Here is a 22182-nt window from a genome sequence, read left to right as displayed (position 1 = left end):
CAAGTTTCCTTTCATGAAGTGAAATGAGGAAGAGGATCATGCCATGCGGGCACTTTTACTGTTCTGGGGCAGCATTTCACCGCTCCTAATCCCTCCCTCCGTTGACCAGCGTCATCACTTTCTCCTGTACGTGCCTCCAGCCCCAACCTGGTTTAAGAGTCTTGGCAGAGGGGTGAGCTTAATGAGTAGGGCAGGCTCCTAGCCTGACTTTGAAGTGAAGACTGCCAGGCCCCGCTGTCCCGGGGGCACGACTGTCACAGCTTCGACCTCCCCACCTCCACGGGTGGGTTTCTGGAAGTGGATCTCCAGGACGTCTTGTAGCTCCGGGCCATCCAGGACATCAGGAATGTTGAGCACCAGCACTGACTGGGGCACAGGCTGGGGCCTGACCTGGAAATGGAGCCAGGAGATGGGTAAAGGCTCATGTGGGCTGGGCTTGGGGAGGGGCAGAGGTCGGGGCAGGTGGTGACCCTGGGAGTATGGGAGGGGGCAGGAGGCCTGGAGAGGTGGGAAGCGAATGGGTCAGTGGGGTTTTGGGGCTGTGATTCCCTCCTTGGGCAAGTTTCTGGCATGCAGACAGGTGGCCTGGCCCAGTCCCCATCTTCATCTTCCCACTTACCTCGGCCTTCTGGATTTTCCCGCTCATATAGGGAGAGACTCTCAGACAGGACTGCTGTTTACCCAGTGGCACCATGAACTGGCCCATCTGGCACAGGTGCTGGGCCACTGCAGGGACAGGGAGCGGGAGACCTTCAGCATCCAGGGCTCTCCCTTCCCATGGCCTGATGCCCCGGCTCTCATCTCACCAGCAAAGCCCTTACCTCTGTCCTCAGTAAAGCCCAGCATGACACCCCCTTGCAGCAGTTCCCTCATCTCCACGTCACCACCTCCATTCTTGGTCTTGCCAAAGAAGATCTCCAGCTTGTCCAGCAGCTCTTCCTCACTTAACTTGAGCCCAGCAGGAAACCCACTGACCAGCACTCTCTGGTCATTCATCTGGCTGGACACCTGGGGAAAGACAGGAGGAAGTGGTCCCAGGCACAGCCCAACACCCTTGTGTCCAGTGCCTGGGGCCCCCCCGCAGGTCCTAAGGCCCTGCCACTCTGTCACCTGGATGGTAGTCAGCATGGGTAGCTCCAGGGGCTGGACTTGAACCCTCAGCCGGAACCCTTCCACATTGATCTGATGCTCCTTTTGCTGCAGCACCTGCTTGGCCACTGGGGAAGGGGAGCAGAATTGGTCCTAGGAAGCCTCCCAGCCTCTCTCCCCGGGTTTCCTGGAGCTCACCATTGGGGTCATCAAAGGTCACCAGAGCAGAGCCTCCAGGCAGAGGGTAACAAATCCGCACATGGGAAACCACAGACTTGGCCATTGCCTTGCCCTCCTCAAAGTGTCCTCGGAACACCAGGGGGGACTCGGGCACAGGGAATGGGACCTGCGGGTAGGGGAAAAGAGGGTGATGCAGACTTCAGTGTTGGGGAGAGTCCCCAACTCCCTCCCAGGAGGGAAGCACCCCTGATTATATGTGACTGATGCTGAGTGCCAGGGATTCATCCTGAAACGAGAGCTGGGTGAAGAAGTGGAGTAAGTAAATAAGTGGATAAGGATACACAGAAAGGAAATGGCAGAGCAGGAGTGAAAATACAGAGTCAGACACGACTGAAGTGACTTAGCAGCAGCAGCAGCAGCAACTTTCTCTACAAGGCCACAGCCCCTCGAAGCTTACCTTGTCTTGGGGGCAGTCCCTGAGATTCCTCTGCAGCTCCTGCAGCCTCATCTTTAGTCTGGCCTGTTCCTCCTGAAGGGCCTGGAGAGCCTGCTGGAGCAGAAGGGAACCACCAGAGAATGAATGAGCCAGGGGAAGGGTGCCCTGCTCTTCAGGACTCTCCAAGAGCAGGGCTGATGCTCAGCCTGAGAACAACCCAACCCATTTACCCTGGCCTGGGCTTGTCCTGGCCCAGCTTGAATGCCCTCATCTGCCGCTCTCAAGGGCAGGAGACTTTGCAGCAGCCATGGCTGGGTCATTCCTGGAGCCCTAGAGTTTAACAAATGCTGATCAAGGGACTTCCCTGGTGAGTCCGGTGGTTGAGAATCCACTTTCCAATGCAGGGGACGTGGGCTTGACCCCTGGTCTGGGAACTGAGATCCACATGCAGCCAGGAAACTAAGCCCACGCGCCACAACTATTCAGCTTGCATGCACCACAAGCAAAGACCCAGCACAGTCCAAAACAAAACAGAAAACATCGATTGAGCTCCTGCTATGAGGGACTGGGCATGACACAGGGCAATGGAAGACAAAGGTCCAGCCCTCAGGCCTGTATAAAATGGTACTCAAGACAGATCACAATCACACAACTGATGGTGGAGGACAGCAGGAATTTGGAGGAGGGACAGTCCTATAGGGGTTAACACAGCTAGGGAGACCTAGAAGAGGAATAAGGGCTTAGAGTTTTAAGATAAGACTATCAGCTAACATTTATTAAGCACTTACTGTATATCAGGCACTGTGCTAAGCCCTTTATATGAATTATATCACTCACATCTTGCAACACCTTATTAAATAAATACACTCTTGCCCTTATTTTGCAGAGGAGGAAACTGTAGTTCAGAGAGATCAAATGACTTGCCCACAGTCATCTGGCCCTAGGCAGTCTGACTCCAGACTCTTAATCTGTGCTTTACAGTGAAGAAATCAAAGTTAGAATAGGGGAGTAATTTACCCAAGATCTCCCAGCCTGTCCCATGACTGCCACCCTTTCCACTGTGCCAAGCAGCCTTTCAGACTGGGCGTGATTTGGGGCAGGTCCAGAGAGAGAGCAAGAGCTGACAAATGGCTAGGGGAATGACACCAGGGATGGGAATAAATGCACCTTTGTTTGTGGATCGCTCACCCTGCAGTTGGAAGCCTGATAAATAAGGTCAGCTCAGGGAAGTGTGATCTCACTAGGAAGGACGGGACTCTGTCCTGGCCATCTCTGTGTCCCCAGCACAAAACAGGCATTCAGTAAATTGTGTGTTGAGTGAATGAATGAAGTGAAAGAACGACATAACAGAAGCATATTACAGAGGGTGCTGAATCATTCAGGGTGAGTTCACTGTGTTTTAAGCAGACAAAACCTAGGGTTTGATCAAATAATGCTGGGTAATGAGTAGTGAGAAATAATCAGTGATTCTCAGAGGCAGCAAGATGACATCCATGAGTCAGGGGAGCCCATTTAGTGTCATGTGGAGAGGTGGGAACTCTGACATCTGGAGACAGCATGTCCCCACTAGAGTGGCAACCCCATCTTGGCTCTAGCCAAGTTTTCTTCACATGGAATGTGGTTTCAGTATCCTATATCTTCCCATTTCTAAGGGAAATCAGAAACCTGGATTTTTTTTATTTGAAAAAGATGGCTTGACTTAAAAAAAAAATATGACAAATAAAATGCGTTTTTCAATTGAATTCAGTCCTTAACCTATCCTCTTTGTACTTCTGCTTTAAATCTTGATCTAATTATACATATTGTTTGAAAACCTAATAATTGGCAAGGCTATTCAATACGTAGCTTTAAATAAGTATATTTATTTTTAAAAGCTTCATAAATACAATTTAAAAGAATATTCAAAAAGGAGAGTTTATCAACAGGGAAATGGAGAACTAGTGAAGATTTCTGAAAGGGGGAGTGAGGTGATGGATACAGTGTTTAAAAGAGCTCAAAAAATGGGCAGAAGACCTATATAGACATTTCTCTGAAGAAGACATACAAATGGCCAGGAGGCACATGAAAAAAATGCTCAGCAACACTAATTATTAGAAAAATGCAAATCATAATTACAATGACCTCAGATCAGGTCGGAATGGCCATAATGAAAAAGTCTATGAATAATAAATGCTGGAGAGGGTATGGAGAAAAGAGAACCCTCCTGCACTGTTGCAGGGAACTTAAATTGGTGCAACCAATATGGAAAACAGTATGGAGGTTCTTTGAAAAACTAGAAATAGGGGCCTCCCTGGTGGTCCAGTGGCAAGGGATGTGGGGTGATCCCTGGTTGAGGAACTAAGCCCATGTGCCGCAATTACTGAGCCCTTTTGCCACAACTGGAGTCCGTGTGCCTCAGTGAATGATCCTCATGATGCAAGGAAGACCCCATATACTGCAACTAAGAACTGACCCTGATGCCGCCAAGAAATAAACAACTAAAAACAGAATTACCCATATCATCAAGCAATGTTGTTTCTGGACATACATCGGGAAAAGATGAAAACTCTAATTTGTAGAGTTTTCACTGACACATGCAGCCTAACGTTCATCGGAGCACTATTTATAATAACCACGACCTGGAAGCAAGTTAAGTGTCCACCAATAGATGAATTCGGATAAAGATGTTTTATACATGCAATGGAGTATTAGTCATAAAAAGAATGAAGTAACGCCATTTTGCAGCAAGATGGATGGACCTAGAGATTATCACACTAAATGACATAAATCAGACGAGAAAGACAAATATCATATAATATCACTTATATGTGGAATCTGAAAAAAAGATACAAATGAATTTTTGACAAAGTGAAGACAGACATAGAGAACAAACTTACAGTTACCAAAGGAGGAAAGGGGTGAGGGAGAGATAAATTAGGAGTTTGGGATTAGCAGATGCACATTACTATGAAGAAAATAGATAAACAACAAGGACCTCTTATATCACACAGGGAACTCTATTCAATATCTTATAATAACCTGTAATAGAGAAGACTCTGAAAAAGAATATGTATATATGTCTAAGTGAATTACTTTGTTATATACCTGAAGCTAATATAACATTGTAAATCAACTATACGGAAAAAAAAAAAAAAGATTTCTATCTGACAGTGATGGCAGGATGAACTGGAGCAGCAGGAACTGTGGAATGAGGAAACAAACCCAGATTCTGCAGCTCTAATTCTTACAGATGTGACAGGAGCTGACCTGAGCCTCTGGCAGTGGGTACAAGGAACACGTGTGTGTGAGTATGTCCCTTGAGGAAAAGCCCCCAGACTCTGGATGTTGTATTAAGGAGACAGAGGGGACAGACTGGAGAGACAGTGCTGAGGTTGCACCTGGGTGTTCAAGGGTTTGGTATAATTTCATTGACCCAACAGGCAAGGGAAGAGAGCCAGTAGTTATTGGCGACCTGCTAAATGCCAGGCACAGTTGGAATCCATCCCATTTAAGTATCATAAAACTGCTTCCTATCTCCAATTCCCAGTGGAAACTTCAGACTTTTCAAGGACAAAAAAGGCTGATTATAGTGATTTACTTGAATTCAGGACTGCCCTGATAGCTCACTTGGTAAAGAATCCGCCTGCAATGCTGGAGACCCCGGTTCAATTCCTGGGTTGGGAAGATGTCCTGGAGAAGGGAAAGGCTACCCACTCCAGTATTCTGGCCTGGAGAATTCCATGGACTGTATAGTCCATGGGGTCGCAAAGAGTTGGACACAACTGAGCAACTTGCACTTGAATTCAGCTATACATGCTATTTATTTCTTTAACATTATAACTTGGTCCCTAAGTGGAAGCCAACATCCGTCAGGTGCTCAACTGAAAAAAAAAATTGCTGTCCATTTTACACTGAGCTTATTGAGACTGTAAATTCTGGATACTTAGGAGTGAGTTAATGATTTGAGGTTCATTTGACTACATGCAAACATTCTTCAGAATGCTGAAGCTGAAGCTCCAATATTTTGGCTCCCTGATGTGAACAGCCAACTCATTGGAAAAGACCCTGATGCTGCGAAGGATTGAAGGAGAAAAGGAGAAGAGGGAGGCAGAGGATGAGATGGTTGGATAGTATCACTGATTCAGTGGACATAAACTTGAGCAAAACCGGGAGACGGTGGTGGACCTGGAGGCCTGGCTTGCTGCAGTCCATAGGGTCGAAGAATCAGACATGACTTAGGTACTGAACAATAACAGCAACAAATGCATTCTCCTCCTTATTTGTGAAGTTTAGAACCTGACCACCCCTACGATAAAATCTCATGCTGTCTGTGTTCATCATAGCAGTAGTGGCAGGCAGTGTAACGTGACAGTTAAGAACATAAATTCTGGAGCCAAATCTCCAGGACTTACATCCAGCTGTTCTTACTACTGCAAGACAATGAATGGGCAAGTTCTTTAACTCTCTGTGCCTTGGTTTCATCTATAAAATGGGAATACCAATTTCTACCTATGTATAATTTTATTTGTAAAAGTAGTTTCTGGCATCTGATGAGTGCTATGTTAAATGTTTTGTATTTAATAATCCCCATTTGATAGTTGAAGAACCTGAGATCCGTTAAGGTTAAATAATAAGGGGAGTTTCCTGGTGGTCTAGTGGTTAAGATTCTGGGCTTTCACTGCCATGGCCTGGGTTCAATCCCTGGTCAGGGGACTGAGATCCTCTAAGCCAGTGGTCCCCAACCTTTTTGGCACCAGGAACCAGTTTCACGGAAGACAATTTTTCCGTGGACTGGGGAGGGGGATGGTTTGGGGACAATTCAAGTGCATTACATTTATTATGCACTTTATTTCTATTGGGGCTTCCCTGGTGGCTCAGACAGTAAAGAATCTGCCTGCAATGCAGGAGACCCGGATTCAATCCCTGGGTTGGGAAGATCCTCCTGAAGGTGGGCATGACAACCCACTCCAGTATTCTTGCCTGGAGAATCCCATGGTCAGAGGAGCCTGACTGGCTACAGTCCATGTGGTTGAAAAGAGTCACATGACTGAGTGACTAACACTATTTCTATTATTATTACATCAGCTCCACCTCATATCATCAAGCATTAGATCCTGGAGGTTGAGGACCCCTGATATAGATTTTCTGCTCTGCACCATGCAGTCCCATATTATAGACTCTGGAGACATAGCAATGAAAAAAAAAAAAAAGGAAAATATGTTCCCCCTTCATCTGGTTATGTCCTAGTGCAAGTCATGCAGTGGGACTAAAAATAACAAAAAAGACCCTTAGTGGGCAAAAGTGAGTCAAACCCAAGGCTGTTGAAGACACATGGTGGCAGGAACAGGACTTGGTGGATAGGACTCTGGGTTAGAACAGTATGTAGATAGAATAATGATAGAAGCCAAGAAGATGGAAGAACTCATCCAGAAACAGAATGAGTGATCTTTGGGACAGTGATCTTTGGATCCCCGGCAGTCCAGTGGTTAAGAATCCACACTTCCACTGGAGAGGGCAGGGGTTCGATCCCCGGTCAGGGAACTAAGATTCTGTATACTGTGCAGCACAGCAGAAAAAAAAAAATCTTCGAAGATACCTAGTCAGTTTTCAGGAAAGATAAATGAACTCAGAGGATTCTCAGGTGGCCCTAGGGGTAAAGAAACCACCTGCCAATGCAGGAGATGCAGGTTTGATCCCTGGGTTGGGAAGATCCCTGGAGGAGGAAATGGCAACCCACTCCAGTATTCTTGCCTGGAGAATCCCATGGAGAGAGGATCTTGGTAGGCTACAGTTGCAAACTCTTTGCATAGGGTTGCAAAGAGTCGGAAACAACTGAAGCAACTTAGCATGCACGCACGTAGAGGAATGCTGAGAGGAAGAAGAGGGCGTGGTCAGGACAGGCCAGGGCCAGAATTAGGTAGTGTCAGAGACACAAAGGAAGAAGAAAAATAGAACAGCAAAAGAAAAAGAGGGCTACAGGGAAGTCCCCTCCCTCATATGCTTCCATATTCACTCATACAGCTATCAACTACGAGGCACTTCTTTGTCCTGGACCCTACTCTAGGCTCTGGGGATACAGTAGTGACCCAAACAGAGAAAACTTCACTGTGGAGCTTTTACATTCTAGGGGATGAGCCATATGTGTGTGTGTGTATTTGTGCTCAGTCCTGTCTGACTCTTTGCGACCCCAAGCACTGTAGCCCTCCAGGCTCCTCTGTCCATGGGATTTTCCAGGCAAGAATATTGGAAAGTGAAAGTGTTAGTTGCTCAGTTGTATCTGACTCTTGCAACCCTATGGACTGTAGCCTGCCAGGCTCTTCTGTCCATGGGATTGTCCAGGCAAGAATACGGAGTAGGTTGCTATTTCCTTCTCTAGGGGATCTTCCCAACCCAGGTCTCCTGCATTGCAGACAGATTCTTTACCATCTGGCCCACCAGTCATTTCCTTCTCCAGGAGATCTTCCCAACCCAGGGATCAAACCTGCATTTCCTGCATTGGCAGGCAGATTCTTTACCATTGATATAGGCCATGAGTATAAACGTGAGAATTATCCATGCAGAGATATTTAAAGTCACAAACTAAATGAGATCAATAAGAAAGGGTTCAAGTGCTGATTTCTGGGGTATCCGACACTAGGAGATTGGGGAACAAGGTAGAACCAGCTGAAGAGAATGCAGAAGAGAGGCTAGTGAAACTGGAGGGAGAGCAGGCATGAAGAACAACACGTTTAAGGAGGAAGAGCCTGGGCTGGGCACAGTGCTGGTAACAGGCCTTCTGCCAGGAGGCATGATAATGACCTCTGAGATTGAGCAAAAAAACCCCCCAAAAACAGTCCTGCTTATCATAAGGAAATGGTCGGCACACACACAAGGATAATTATTGTAGCCTTGTTTACAACAGAAAAACAAAAAAAGAAATCTACATGGCCAGCAGGAGAGAAACAATTCAGTATAAAATATTAGGTGCTATGTGTTTAGTCTGTCTGTTTGTGACCCCATGGCCTGTAGGTCTCCAGGCTTCTCTGTCCATGGGATTTTTCAGGCAAGAACACTGGAGTGGGTTGCCATTTCCTCCTCCAGGGGATCTTCCTGACCCAGGGATTGAACTGGCATCTCCTACATCTTCTGCATTGGCAAGTGGATTCTTTACCACTGAGCCACCTGGTAAAGCCCATATAATATATTACATAGCGATTAAAACACATAGTAATGAGGAACATTTAACATGAAATGCTCACAATAAACCAAAAAAGCAAAATATAAAATTGCCTATAAATATTCACCCCACTCCAGTACTCTTCCTGGAAAATCCCACGGACGGAGGAGCCTGGTAGGCTGCAGTCCATGGGGTTGCAAAGAGTCGGACACGAGTGAGCAACTTCACTTTCACTTTTCACTTTCATGCATTGGAGAAGGAAATGGCAACCCACTCCAGTATTCTCGCCTGGAGAATCCCAGGGATGGGGGAGCCTGGTGGGCTGTCATCTCTGGGGTCACACAGAGTCAGACATGACTGAAGTGACTTAGCAGCAGCAGGAGCATTCTTCCTAGTCTGTTGATTTTAAACATTTTAACTCATGAAGATATTTATTAAAGTATAGAAATGCAAAAAAATTATTGGAAGATGGACATCACAGTGTCATTAATAGAGGTTGTCTCTCAGCAACGAATTTAGGGTGATTTTTTTTTTTTGAACTCTAATTCTAGGTTTATTCAACACAATTCTTTTACTCTACTCAACAAACACAACATTATCTAAAATGCTACAAAGTTACAAAACTCAAAACAGAAAATTTATAGTACTGACTGTACAATAAAAGCCAGAAAAGCCATGCACACATTGCCAAGGTAACCTGCAGGACCACCACGAATACCAACACAGTGGGGGTTCTGTGGTGACCTGGCACACCTGGCTCTCAACTTACCAGTTTCAGAAAGAGAGGGAGACGTGGGGGGTGGTGTGCACGCACACGTCTAAAAAGAACCATTTGGGTAGATAACTGGAGATATCTTAGCCTAGAGGTCAGAAGAGGACTCAGGCAGGGGAGCAGGGCCAGGCTAACAGGAATGGCCGTTGTGTAAAAGCATGTCCTTTCCTGTGGGACTCCACAGGCCTCCAAGTCATCTGTCGAATGGGAAAACGTGCTCCCACACTGGCGTTGACCCATCACTAGGAACCCCCTGTTCATCTCTGCTGGCTTTGCCACCGAACCGACTCTCAGGAACTAGAAATGTGGAAACTTTCTAGCTAGAAAACAGGAGGGGATCTTTATAAGCAAGTTGCTAACCAAACCAAACCCACAACACTCTGCAGCGGGAACTCTGCTGCCCGGGAACATCTCAACTGCTCCCTTCACCTTCCAAGTCTGCCCCTGAGGAGGGATTTCTTTCCTACCAATCCTTCTTTGGCTAGAAAAGTGACAGAAGTGAGTTGGATGGGGTAGAGCTTCAGTGGCCCTGATTATCGGGAGGAGTTGGAACTAGAGTGTCTCCTGTCGTGGCGGCAGCCCCGGGAGAATGGGATCGTGGGAGCGCCAGGGACTTGCGCCTGTCAAGGGGAACATGACTTTCTCCTCATCCCTGGACCTGCGCCATGTGGGAAGCAGTAGCAGCATTCTTCGGGGGCGGGTTGGAGGGGGATTTCCTGGGGGTTGGCCAAGGTCAAGGGGCCATAGAAGCAGTAGCTGTGATGTTTTGGTCATTGATTTATTCTCTGTCCATGAGCTTCAGCACCTTCTCAGTCTCATGTGGATTTTCAAACTCATGCATAGGCACAGCCTTTTAACAGATGGGGGTGGATGCTTTCTACAGGCATATGTCAATCATTTTAATTTCCCCAGAAGTGGAGAATATCTTTATGATGTGATCCTTGATCACATTCCTGGTGAGCCTCCCCATGTGTTCTTTGGTGGGTTTAGGGGAAGGGTTCTTTTCCTTTCCATCTCTTTCAGCTGGTTTACATTTGGAGCGTGAACGCCACCTGTTGTCATGTCTGTGCCAAGAAGGACTTGGAGAGCCAGAGGAGCTGCTGGAGCTGGAGCTGGGGAACATGCTGGAACTTCCTGAGCCGTTCGATGCTGAAGATGAGCTGGAGCCACTGATGGAGACTGTGCTGGTGCTGGAGCCCAGACTGGAGGCAGAACTGGACCGAGACCTGAAACTGCTGCTACCACTGGAAGTGTTGTGCCTCTTTTGACTTTTATCTCTGCAGGGACATCACTTTGCCAACAAAGGTCCATCTAGTCAAAGCTATGGTCTTTCCAGTAGTCATGTACAGATGTGAGAGTTGGACCATAAAGAAAGCTGAGCACCAAAGAATTGAGGCTTTTAAATTGTGGTGTTGAAGAAGACTCTTGTGAGTCCCTTGGACAGCAAGGAGATCAAACCAATGAATCCTAAAGGAAATCAACCCTGAATATTCACTGGAAGGACTGATGCTAAAGCTGAAGCTCCAGTTGGCCACCTGATGTGAAGAGCTGACACATCAGAAAAGACCCTGATTCTGGGAAAGATTGAAGGCAGAAGGAGAAGTGAGTGACAGAGGATGAGATGGTTGGATGGCATCACCGACTCAACAGACATGAGTTTCAGCGAACTCCAGGAGGTAGTGAAGGACAGAGAAGATTGGCGAGCTGTGGTCCAGGGTCTATGAGGTCTCAAAGAGTCGGCCACTGCTCAGCGACTAAACTACAAATGATTCTTCTTGCTTGACTCCTTGATGGCCCTTTTATCTTTAGACCCATACTTGGACTTTTCATCTGAGTGAACTTTGCATTTAGTAGAAGGCGCCCTAGTCCTGGATTTCATATTATTTTCTTTGACTCCTAGTAAGCTCTTCTTACTATACAGAGGGATAAGATGGTTGGATGGCATCATCGACTCGATGGACATGAGTTTGAGCAAGCTCCAGGAGTTGGTGATGGAAAGGGAAGCCTGGCATGCTGAAGTCCATGGGGTCGAAAAGAGTTGGATATAACTGAGCGACTGAACTGACTGACTGAAGCTCTTTTTTTCCAGTTCCGATGAAACCATTCCCCCTTCCTGAGGTGTTCAAAGCAGCAGTGGTGGTCTGACTTATCTGAACTCTCACTTCTAACTGGAATCTGAGAAAGGATCCCTAATTGACTGCAATTTGTGCCAAAGTGCATCATCTTCGCACCACTGTGGCTTCCTCCTGCTCTCAGGGTGATTTTTCAAAATTACAGTTTCCTGAAACTACCTTCCTTATTTCCTGTTTAAGAGGAAAGTCCCTCTAAGAGAGTAGTTTTAGGACTTCCTTGGTGGTCCAGTAGTTAAGAATTCGCCTGCCTGGGATGAATTGACAGAGTAGCATTGAAATATATACATTATCATATGTAAAATTTGATAGCCAGGGGAAATTTGCTGTATGACGTGGGGAGCTCAAATCCCGTGCTCTATGACAACCTAGAGGGGTGGCATGGTGTGGCAGATGGGAGCGAAGTTCAAGAGGAAGGGGACATACATATACTTATGGCTGATTCATATTGATATATGATAGAAACCAATACAACATTGTAAAGCAATTATACTGCAATTAAAAATAAATACATTAAAAAAAATCCACTTGCCAATGTAGGGGACTCAGGTTCGATCCTTGATCTGGAAAGATCCCACATACCTCGGAGCAACTAAGCCACAACTACTTGGCCTGTGCTCTAGAGCCCAGAAGCCACAACTACTGAGCCCATATACCTAGAGCCGGTGTTCTGCAACAGGGAAGCCACTGCAATGAGAAGCCGGCATCCTGCAACTAGAGAGTAGCCCCCCACTCACTAGAGAGAGTCTACTTGGAACAACGAAGACCCAGCACAGTCAAAAATAAAATAATTTTTAAAACAGAGAAAGCAGCTTTAGCAGAGTGGTAGGAGTGAGGTGGGGGTTAATCAAGATCGTCCTGGGGAACTAGGGTTCTGAAAAGGTTGGTAATGTTAACAATAATGAGCAGGTGTTGAGCACTTAGTATATGCCAAGCAGAGTGCTCAGTGTTCACTGTGTATTTTAGGGATTATGTAGTTTAATTCTTGCAGATAGGTATTCTTCTATGGAAGTGTTACTGTTATTCCCACCACACAGATAAGGGAATAGGACTTAGATTGTAAGCATTAGAGAGGCTAGTAACTTGCCCAGGGTCACACAATCGGAGGAACCAGGCTCCGAAACCAGTCAGGCTGCCTCTAAAGTCTGTGGTCTTTCTTCCTACATTTGAGAGGCAGATGAAACATTTCCAAGCAAGAGATCGGTGTAACAGATGGGGTAGTATGAGGGTGAGAAAGGCTGAAGAATTTAGATGAGATTCATTCATTCAACAGGTGTTTACTGAGTGCTTACTGCATGCCAGGCACTGGTGATCAAAGTTGGACAGGCTGAAACTAAGCAGAGGGCTTAGTCTACCATGAGCAGGGGCATTCATGGGTTGGGAAAGCGGAGACCAGAGCAGAAACGGGTTGTGGGGTGGGGGTTAGGTCTCAGAGGAGGAACACTTCTTCCCCTCATCCTGAAGAGAGTCCTAGGTTAAGCTGAAATGGAAATGTTAAGGAGGGGAGGAATTTGTTAAGGAAGATCTCAGGAGATGAAGGTGTGAGCAATTCCTGAATTTTTAGGGGTCACATAACCCTTTTGAGTATATAATGAAAATGATGGATTCTTTCTCCCGAAAAATGCACATCCACACAAGGAATTCATGATCTCCTGTGGTTCAGTTTTTAGAACTGTCTCTGAGGCAGTTAGAGAACCAACACCCTAGAGATGTCCCAGCCGGTCTCTCCCTGGACCTTCTGCAGGTCTAAGAGACTGGGCAGGAAGAGGCTTGCTTGCTAGACTCTGAGAAACCGGTAGATTCCTGGCCAAAAGGGGCGCTCTTCTGATTCTTCCCACCCCCAAGACCCTCCTCCTCACCGACATAGTCTGGGATCCGGTTGGCAAGAGGTGAACCTTCAGAGCTGGGCACACATCAGCAGAGTCCATAGGAACTAAAATCTTGCTTGCACTTTGAGGAGCTTTGGTCTCACCCACCGGAGCCTGGAAGACACTTCTTCCTTATGCAGGCTGTTTGCTTTCACTTTCTTTTCACCGAAGTCCCTGCCCCTCCCACATTCCACCCGGGGTGGCTTCCTGGTCTTCAAAGTCGACATCCCCCAGCTATGAGGCCTCGGGGAAGTTACCCTACAAGCAAATACAAACTGAATGCTGGCCCATTCCTTCCAGCGTAGCAATCCCAGTACAGGCCTATTCGTAGAATTTTGTCTGCTTTGTTAATGGCTTAGAATGTTACCCAGAACATGCAGATGTTAATTGCAACCATGATAGATAAAAGCCCCAAGTTTGCCAAACTGTGGTTAATAGCCAGCATTTGAGTGCTGTTACATGTCCAATTCTGCTTTTCATGTATTAACCTTCAAAACAACCTCTCAAAGTTGGTTTTATTTTTTCCATTTTACAGATGAGATTCTAAACTTGTAGACACAATATAGAAACTTGCCCAAACTCCCACTGCTAGAAGTGATACAAATATCCAAGTACTTGAATTTTTGCCACAGAGGGTTTATATTTTAGTTCCATTTGTGACTCTTGAGTAGGCAAGCTGTTGACACTTACTGGAGACATCCAGGGCTTCCCTGGTGGCTCAGATGGTAAAGAATCTGCCTGCAATGCAGGAGACCTGGGTTTGATCCTTGGGTTGGGAAGATCCCCTGGAGAAGGGAATGCGTCCCCACCTGTATTCTTGCCTGGAGAATTTCATAGAGCCATCCAGCACTTAAGGATGCAAGTATAATTAAATACTGGATTGAGGTTGAGGATGAGTCAAATGCAAGTATAATTAAATACTCCAGGATGTCTTCTATTTTCACCCAATCCAGGGTTTCCCACTATTTTGGGCCCCTTTCTCAATCTCTCTACCCCTCATGTAAGTATGCCAAGTTTGAGGCTTGGTAAGTAGGCCCATTTGAATCCTAGTCCATTTAGTAGCTTAGAACCAGCTTAGCTAGAGAGCCTATTTCATCAGTAAAACCTGGTCACAGTTAAGTACCCAATGAGAGGTGAAATGTCAGCTAAAAGGGCCAAATGCCTTTTCTGCAGTACAGTGGTGCCAAGTCAGAGCCTAAACCCCTTTCCTGCCAGACCATTTGGGATCTCTCCCTCGTGCAACCAGGAATGGTGGCACTGTGGCTCAAGGCTTCATTGCTGGTGTCCGTCCCCATCTACAGCAGTTCTCCAGTGTGCTCCTCTTCCAAATAGCACTTGAATAATCTGGCACATGGGAAGGCAATGGCACCCCACTCCAGTACTCTTGCCTGGAAAATCCCATGGACGGAGGAGCCTGGTAGGCTGCAGTCCATGGGGTCACTAAGAGTTGGGCACGACTGAGCGACCTCACTTTCACTTTTCACTTTCATACATTGGAGAAGGAAATGGCAATCCACTCCAGTGTTCTTGCCTGGAGAATCCCAGGGATGGGGGAGCCTGGTGGGCTGTCATCTCTGGGGTCACACAGAGTCAGACATGACTGAAGCGACTTAGCAGCAGCAATCTGGCACAGGGGTTCAACAAACCACAATTCAGCAATTCTCAATCCAAAGGAGATGGTGTGCTCTTAGAGGGGTCTTCGGATGTTATAATACGTGTGTGTGTGTGGGAGGGTTCTCTAAACATGTAATGGGGTGGAAGCCAGGGAAGCTTAAACAAGTCCACACCTAAAATTGTCCACAGTACCTCTCCTGGGGAAACAGTTCAGTATCACCTTTTACCCATTCATTCAGACCATTAAAGGATTATGAGGCTGAGGACAGAAGTAGCCCATGTCTCATAAAAGCAGACATAGCTTTTATTTTACATTTTCCCACAATCCCTCATCCACCAATGTAATTTCCCAGTTTAATAACACAGGAAATAGAAGACACATGTGAACTTTTTAAAAATATTTTTATTAACTGAGACAGACCTAAAACCGCAGCTTCTGGAAGAACCATTTGTTCTTGCCCGTCTTGTATCTGGAGAGGGGAAGAAAAAAGACACAAATGAGAGGAGGAATCACAGAAGACAAAACTGTCTTCATGGAGGACAGTGAAACCATACTCCCACATTCACTGCCAAAGCCTTCTTACCTCTCCTCAAACTTGACCTTTGCCTCTCGTCGGGCCTTGCGTTTGAGAGCAGGGTCTCTGAAGACATCCTTGTTGACAACAGTTTTGTCCAAGGGGATATCCACAGAGTACCTGGGGACAATGGCAGGAAGGTAGGAGCAGCCCACAGGCCGCCAGGGCCCTCTCCCCTCCATCCCACTCCTGGGACATTGGCATGTTATGGCCTGACTCTACAAGAGTTATCAACCACACAGGCTAAAGTCGCAATGATATTTTCTGGAAACACCCAATTTTAACAAAATCATCTATACAGATTCAAGCCACTGATAAACTTCATGCTTCCTTCTCTCAATTTCCCACAACAACCCTATCCTATACTATTATCCTTGAGAGAGAAAGAGGGCAGGCCAGATCCTGTGTTTTACTGTGGCTGCAAACAAATGGGACAATCTCTACTTAACACCTAAGCTTGGCCAAGTCAGGCAAGACACTTCAGAAGTGTTTGCACAGGAAAAGTGAACAGTAGAAGAGGCAATACTAGAAACCACTGCCAATGACAAATTCAAAATGATGTCTCTCCCCACACTACAGTGGCTACCAGGTTGTCATCTTATTCGGTAGGGCAGAGAAGGGGAAAAGAGAAGTCACTTTCATTTCCATTCTTGAAATGCTCACCTTGTGGGCATGAGGTGATTATAATTATAAACTTTCACAAAAGACTTGATCTTTGACCTCTTGGCAATTTTCTTCTTGCCCATGGCAGCTGTCACTTTGCGGGGATAGCGATCAATTCCAGCAACCAGAGCGTGGCTGTAGGGTCGGTCTGAGGTGCCGTCATCAATGTTCTGAAGGAGCAAGAATTACATGTTACCAGCCATTTAGGCCCTGTGCTAGAATAACCCTGTCCCTAGGCCTCTCAGACCCACTGCTGTAAAAACCACACAGCAAACATTCTAAGTGCTATGCTAGATGCCCAAAGAGTAACACTGAAAGGGGAGGTATCTTTCCCACTAGGAAAAATCTGGAAGGGTGCTTGGGAAGTAAGAGACTTAAATTCTAACAGCGAACAATTATAATTAGTGATTGCTATATGTCAAGCACCAGTTCTCAGGACTTGACCTCTCTTAATCTCCTCCAGGACTGGAACGGGTAGAGGCAGGACGCCAAATCTGGCCGTCTAACTCCAAAACCAGCCTCAGGGAGATGGAGGAAGGGGAACCAAGGGCGCCCTGGTCAAAAACAGTGGTGTACGTGACCAGAGCTTGGGGAAATGTCATAAAAGGCTGGAGACGTAGACAGAAAGCAAACACCGAAGAGCTAGGTTATGCTAAGTGACCATTTGGACTAGAAATGATTTCTCCTCTTCGTTTCACGGAGTCCCTGCAGCGGCACTTACTACCTGCTTGACCTCAGGTGAAACTCTATACCTCTAAACCTCTGCAGTAGAAAGCAACCCTACAGTAACTGTAAGGATTGGACGTGACACCTATAAGACAGTGCCACGGACCAACCAAGAGTTCATAAACGTTGGCCATTACTATTATTAAAAGCCTCTTTGACAGAGGACAGCGTTAGGTGTTAACTATCCAATTCAACTCCCGTTTGTTTATTTTGGGTCATTCTCAAAAGGTCTCATGCATTCACAAACCCCCCGCCCCGTAATGCTCGGGGAGAAAGGCCCCCAAACTAGGTCTTGAATTTCAAGCTGCCCGCCAGCCCAGCCCATTCACGGGATACAAAGGCGCACAGGCCCGGGGGGGCTGGTACCTTCACGATGACCGCTTTGCGTCCGGAGTAGCGACCGGCCAGGACCAGCACCACCTTCCCGGGTTTCATGAACTTGCCCATTTCTGCAGAGGAAGGAGAAGGGGTCGCTCAGAAATCCGCCAGCTCAGGCTGTGGGCCCCGGAACTTCAGCTGCGCTCACTGTCGTCTCGGTTCAGGTTGCCTGCGGGCCCTGCTCGCAGAACAGGACCTGGCAGGAAGCCGCTAGAGACCGAGGAAGGAAATACACCACGCACCACCCCGCAACTCGACCCCTAGGCCGCGGATGGCGGCGGATTGGAAACCCCAACCACAGCCACTACTCACCGGCAGCTACCACTTGGGACTACAGCAGAAAGGAAGACAGGGCACTTCCGCTAACCTTTCACCCCGGGGAGCGTGATCTCACTTCCTGTCCCGCCTCCTTGGGCTTCTCCCCGCCTCTTCCGTGGCGCTTAGAGTCTGTGTTGAAGGAGGAAGAAGCTCTTGAGAGGAAAGCAAGATCTGGCGGCTCGTTTATTCAAATCAAACTTTATTAGCAGCTCCAACAGTAGACGGGGCAAAGGAATTTTGTCTCCCGAGGAAGGCTTTTCAGATGGACACAGCCGCTCCGCTGCTCCACTTGTTGTACGTCCTTTCTCTGGCGCTAGAGGGTGGGGAGACACAGTTTGAAATTTTCTTTTTTGCCTTGGAAGAATCAGAAACAAAATAGGACATTTATTAGTGCCAACTGTGTGCACTCTTAGGCATAATGACGAGACGAAGATCAAGCAAACGAGGGTGCTTGCCCTCAACCTTTAGAGTTTAGCTATGTCAGAAACCGACTAAAGTAAGTGAGAGGGTGAAAGATGATCATGGTGATGCTAGCAGCTGCATGCCTTGTGTCAGAACAGATCAGATCAGATCAGTCGCTCAGTCGTGTCCGACTCTGCGACCCCATGAATCGCAGCACGCCAGGCCTCCCTGTCCATCACCAACTCCCAGAGTTCACTGAGACTCACGTCCATCGAGTCAGTGATGCCATCCAGCCATCTCATCCTCTGTCGTCCCCTTCTCCTCCTGCCCCCAATCCCTCCCAGCATCAGAGTCTTTTCCAATGAGTCAACTCTTCGCATGAGGTGGCCAAAGTACTAGAGTTTCAGCTTTAGCATCATTCCTTCCAAAGAAATCCCAGGGCTGATTTCCTTCAGAATGGACTGGTTGGATCTCCTTGCAGTCCAAGGGACTCTCAAGAGTCTTCTCCAACACCACAGTTCAAAAGCATCAATTCTTCGGCGCTCAGCCTTCTTCACAGTCCAACTCTCACATCCATACATGACCACAGGAAAAACCATAGCCTTGACTAGACGGACCTTTGTTGGCAAAGTAATGTCTCTGCTTTTGAATATGCTATCTAGGTTGGTCATAACTTTCCTTCCAAGGAGTAAGCGTCTTTTAATTTCATGGCTGCAGTCACCATCTGTAGTGATTTTGGAGCCCAGAAAAATAAAGTCTGACACTGTTTCCACTGTTTCCCCATCTATTTCCCATGAAGTGGTGGGACCGGATGCCATGATCTTCGTTTTCTGAATGTTGAGCTTTAAGCCAACTTTTTCACTCTCCACTTTCACTTTCATCAAGAGGCTTTTTAGCTCCTCTTCACTTTCTGCCATAAGGGTGGTGTCATCTGCATATCTGAGGTTATTGATATTTCTCCCGGCAATCTTGATTCCAGTTTGTGTTTCTTCCAGTCCAGCGTTTCTCATGATGTACTCTGCATATAAGTTAAATAAACAGGGTGACAATATACAGCCTTGACGTACTCCTTCTCCTATTTGGAACCAGTCTGTTGTTCCATGTCCAGTTCTAACTGTTGCTTCCTGACCTGCATACAAATTTCTCAAGAGGCAGATCAGGTGTTCTGGTATTCCCATCTCTTTCAGAATTGTCCACAGTTTATTGTGATCCACACAGTCAAAAGGCTTGGGCATAGTCAATAAAGCAGAAATAGATGTTTTTCTGGAACTCTCTTGCTTTTTCCATGATCCAGCAGATGTTGGCAATTTGATCTCTGGTTCCTCTGCCTTTTCTAAAACCAGCTTGAACATCAGGAAGTTCACGGTTCACATATTGCTGAAGCCTGGCTTGGAGAATTTTGAGCATTACTTTACTAGTGTGTGAGATGAGTGCAATTGTGCGGTAGTTTGAGTATTCTTTGCCATTGCCTTTCTTTGGGATTGGAATGAAAACTGTCAGGACAAGTTAATGTATTTACGTACATTATCTTTTGATCCTCATAACAACACTAGGAGATAAGTACTGTTATCTCTATTCTACCATTGAAGATACTGTAGTTTGGAGAGGTTGAATAATTTGCCCCAAGTCCACAACTAGTAAGTAATTGAGCAAAAAGCAAAGCAAAAGCAAAGTGTTAGTTGCTCAGTCATGTCTGACGCTTTGCGACCCCTGGACTGTAGCCCGCCAGGCTCCTCTGTCCATGGGATTTTCCAGACAAGAATACTAGAGTGGGTTGTCATTGCCTCCTCCAGGGGATCTTCCTTCCTCCAGTTTGATCTTCCAGGGATTGAACCCAGGTTTCTCTCATTCATCACAGATGGATTCTTTACCCTCTAAGCCACCAGAGAAGCTCTTAGACCATGAGACTGTTTGCCAAAGAAAACTCTTCAGGGACTCCCTGGTGGTCCAGTGGCTAAGACTCCACACTCCCAGTGCAGTCTTCCAAGTTCTAGAGAAACCATCTTACAGTTTTTGCTCATCTGAACACTTACAAATCTGTAGGTCTTGGGCAAGCCATGGGAACAATCAGGGTTTCATCATTTCTCCTCTCGAGACTCTTTGGGGACCAATTTCCCCTGCAGCCCTCAGGACTTCATTTCAATGGTTTATCACCCTAATTATATATCTTACATTTTTATATTAAATTAAAATGTTTTAACTCAGAATATGATGTTTTAGAGTTGGAAAGGACCTCGGAGGTTATCCAGTTGGGCCTCACAAAGATTAGAGGACAGTTCTAGAGCAGCAGTCACAGAACTGGTGGCACAGAGCAAGGCCCCCGTTTCCAAGCCTGTGCTTTTGCCACCGCGCCACACAACCTGTCCATTTCCACCTCCGTGGCCTTCTTTCAGCTCCCTTATTTGCTTCTGTCTCTTTTGCTGTTTCTCTCTTGGAAAATAGAAACAAAACCCTGAAATCTTATCATTGTCTTGAACTCTTCTCACATGCTAAACTCTCCAAATCAAATTAGTAACTAAATCCTGTGAATTTCACCTTTTAAGTCAATTTTTTTTTTCCCACCAGCCCCCTAACTGATCCAGCTTCAGTTGTCTTCTCCAGTCCCTCCTCAAAACTTTGGGTGGATCAAAATTGCTTGGGATATTTATTAAATATCCCAATTCGGGTCTGGAGTGGAGTCATGAGCTACAGGTCTTATTTTGAGAAACATCTCTAACACAACTCTTTTTAAAAATAATTGTTTATTTTTGGCTGCACTGGGTCTTCATTGCTGTGTAGGCTTTCTCTAGTTGTGGAGAGTGGGGCTGCTCTTTAGTTGTGGTGCATGGGCTTCACGTGATGGTGGCTTCTCTTGTGGAGCACAGGTTCTGGGTGTGTGGGCTTCAGCAGTTGTGGCTTGTGGGCCCTAGAGCTCAGGCTCAGCTGTTGCAGCGCACAGGCTTAGTCAGCTGCTCTGTGGCATGTGGAATCTTCCGGGACCAGGGATTGAATCTGTGTCCCCTGAATTGGCAGGCACTGTGTTATTCACCAGGGAAGTCCTAAACACAGTACTTAAGTACTGCCTCTTAATCTGCCTGAAATCCTTTGTTGGCTCAAACCAAAGTTTGAACTCTCCCTTCCTGTCTTCCTTGCAGTATAAGTTCCTGTCTCCTCCACACCACCCTTCACATCCCCCCAGGTTCCAGCCAGCCCAACTACTCAAAGATCCAACCTCTTCTGAGCCCAGGGTCTTCACTCAGGCTGTTCCATGTTTCTTTATTCTTCGCCTCCACTGTAGCCAGGCAAAATCCTATCCAATCCATCCTTGAAGGCCACTCTAGAATTCTCCCAGGCAGAATTCATCTCTTCCTTCTTTATGCTCCCTCAGCAATCCAGTCCACACTTAATTTATTGTAGAACATATTTTAGTTGGTTTGTGACAGTGGTTGTCAGAGTATGGTCCCTAGACCAGCAGGATCAGTGTAACAAGTGTAGGAACTTGTTAGAAATGCAACTTCTGAGGCCCCACCCCAGAGCTACTAAATAAAAAATGGGATAGATCCCAGCAATTTAACAAGGTACTAAAATCTCCAATTGGTTTGGTATCTCCTTTGCTAAATCTTATTCCTTGAAGGCAGAGAGAGGTAAGTCTTGAGCGCCTGGCCTGGCCCAAGCAGTTGGTGTGGGGTCAGTAATGAATGAATGAAGGCAGAGCACTTTGGGAATCTTTAACACCTTGCAGATCATACCACGGACCCTGCATTTTCACTGGATACATATCCATGGCTCCTTTTCATTTTGATGTTGCATAGCCTTAGACCTGGGCTGACAGTTGTTCCTCTCCTCCTTCATCCTGTCTGCCTCACTCCAAGCCATGCAGAGACCTCTGTCCTCAGTTATATTACAAATGTTACCAGT

The 22182-nt window shown here is 46.5% G+C and overlaps 2 protein-coding genes and 1 pseudogene across 3 annotated transcripts; all 3 read right to left on the bottom strand.

Moving 5' to 3' along the window:
* Positions 1-31: 31 nt before the first annotated feature.
* IFI35 (interferon induced protein 35) lies at positions 32-13780 on the bottom strand. 2 transcript variants are annotated; one of them, XM_027516981.1, is made up of 7 exons: positions 13601-13780; positions 1727-1816; positions 1288-1435; positions 1111-1217; positions 822-1008; positions 620-726; positions 32-390 (listed from the first exon to the last, which is right to left on the bottom strand). In XM_027516981.1, exons 1-7 carry the CDS (start codon positions 13667-13669, stop codon positions 199-201), a joined length of 900 nt encoding a protein of 299 aa, XP_027372782.1. In that variant the 5' UTR covers positions 13670-13780; the 3' UTR covers positions 32-198. The 2 variants fall into 2 exon arrangements, with proteins under 2 accessions (XP_027372782.1, XP_027372781.1); XM_027516980.1 differs by having other exon boundaries at positions 1727-1819; positions 13601-13773.
* Positions 9227-13038, bottom strand: LOC113877339 (annotated as a pseudogene).
* Positions 13781-15606: 1826 nt separating the features above from the next.
* Positions 15607-17987, bottom strand: RPL27 (ribosomal protein L27). Its single transcript, XM_027518472.1, has 5 exons — positions 17878-17987; positions 17554-17636; positions 16462-16631; positions 15808-15918; positions 15607-15693 (listed from the first exon to the last, which is right to left on the bottom strand). Exons 2-5 carry the CDS (start codon positions 17632-17634, stop codon positions 15645-15647), a joined length of 411 nt encoding a protein of 136 aa, XP_027374273.1. The 5' UTR covers positions 17635-17636; positions 17878-17987; the 3' UTR covers positions 15607-15644.
* Positions 17988-22182: the final 4195 nt, after the last annotated feature.

The sequence above is a fragment of the Bos indicus x Bos taurus genome, chromosome 19 (genome assembly GCF_003369695.1).
Source record: "Bos indicus x Bos taurus breed Angus x Brahman F1 hybrid chromosome 19, Bos_hybrid_MaternalHap_v2.0, whole genome shotgun sequence".
NCBI lineage: Eukaryota > Metazoa > Chordata > Mammalia > Artiodactyla > Bovidae > Bos > Bos indicus x Bos taurus.
Note: the sequence above shows the minus strand (reverse complement) of the source record. Positions and strands in the feature narration are given on the sequence as shown.

What these genes read in the sequence shown, in the direction of transcription:
- IFI35 (XM_027516980.1), bottom strand. Translation starts at nt 13,669, where the DNA reads ATGGACTCTGCTGATGTGTGCCCAGCTCTGAAGGTTCACCTCTTGCCA. An exon ending in CCGGATCCCAGACTATGTCG is followed by an intron (nt 1,820 to 13,600) that starts GTGAGGAGGAGG and finishes CTTCTGCTCCAG; the next exon opens with CAGGCTCTCCAGGCCCTTCA. An exon ending in GACCTTTGATGACCCCAATG is followed by an intron (nt 1,218 to 1,287) that starts GTGAGCTCCAGG and finishes CCCCTTCCCCAG; the next exon opens with TGGCCAAGCAGGTGCTGCAG.
- RPL27 (XM_027518472.1), bottom strand. Translation starts at nt 17,634, where the DNA reads ATGGGCAAGTTCATGAAACCCGGGAAGGTGGTGCTGGTCCTGGCCGGT. An exon ending in GCAAAGCGGTCATCGTGAAG is followed by an intron (nt 16,632 to 17,553) that starts GTACCAGCCCCC and finishes TTGCTCCTTCAG; the next exon opens with AACATTGATGACGGCACCTC. An exon ending in AATCACCTCATGCCCACAAG is followed by an intron (nt 15,919 to 16,461) that starts GTGAGCATTTCA and finishes CATTGTCCCCAG; the next exon opens with GTACTCTGTGGATATCCCCT.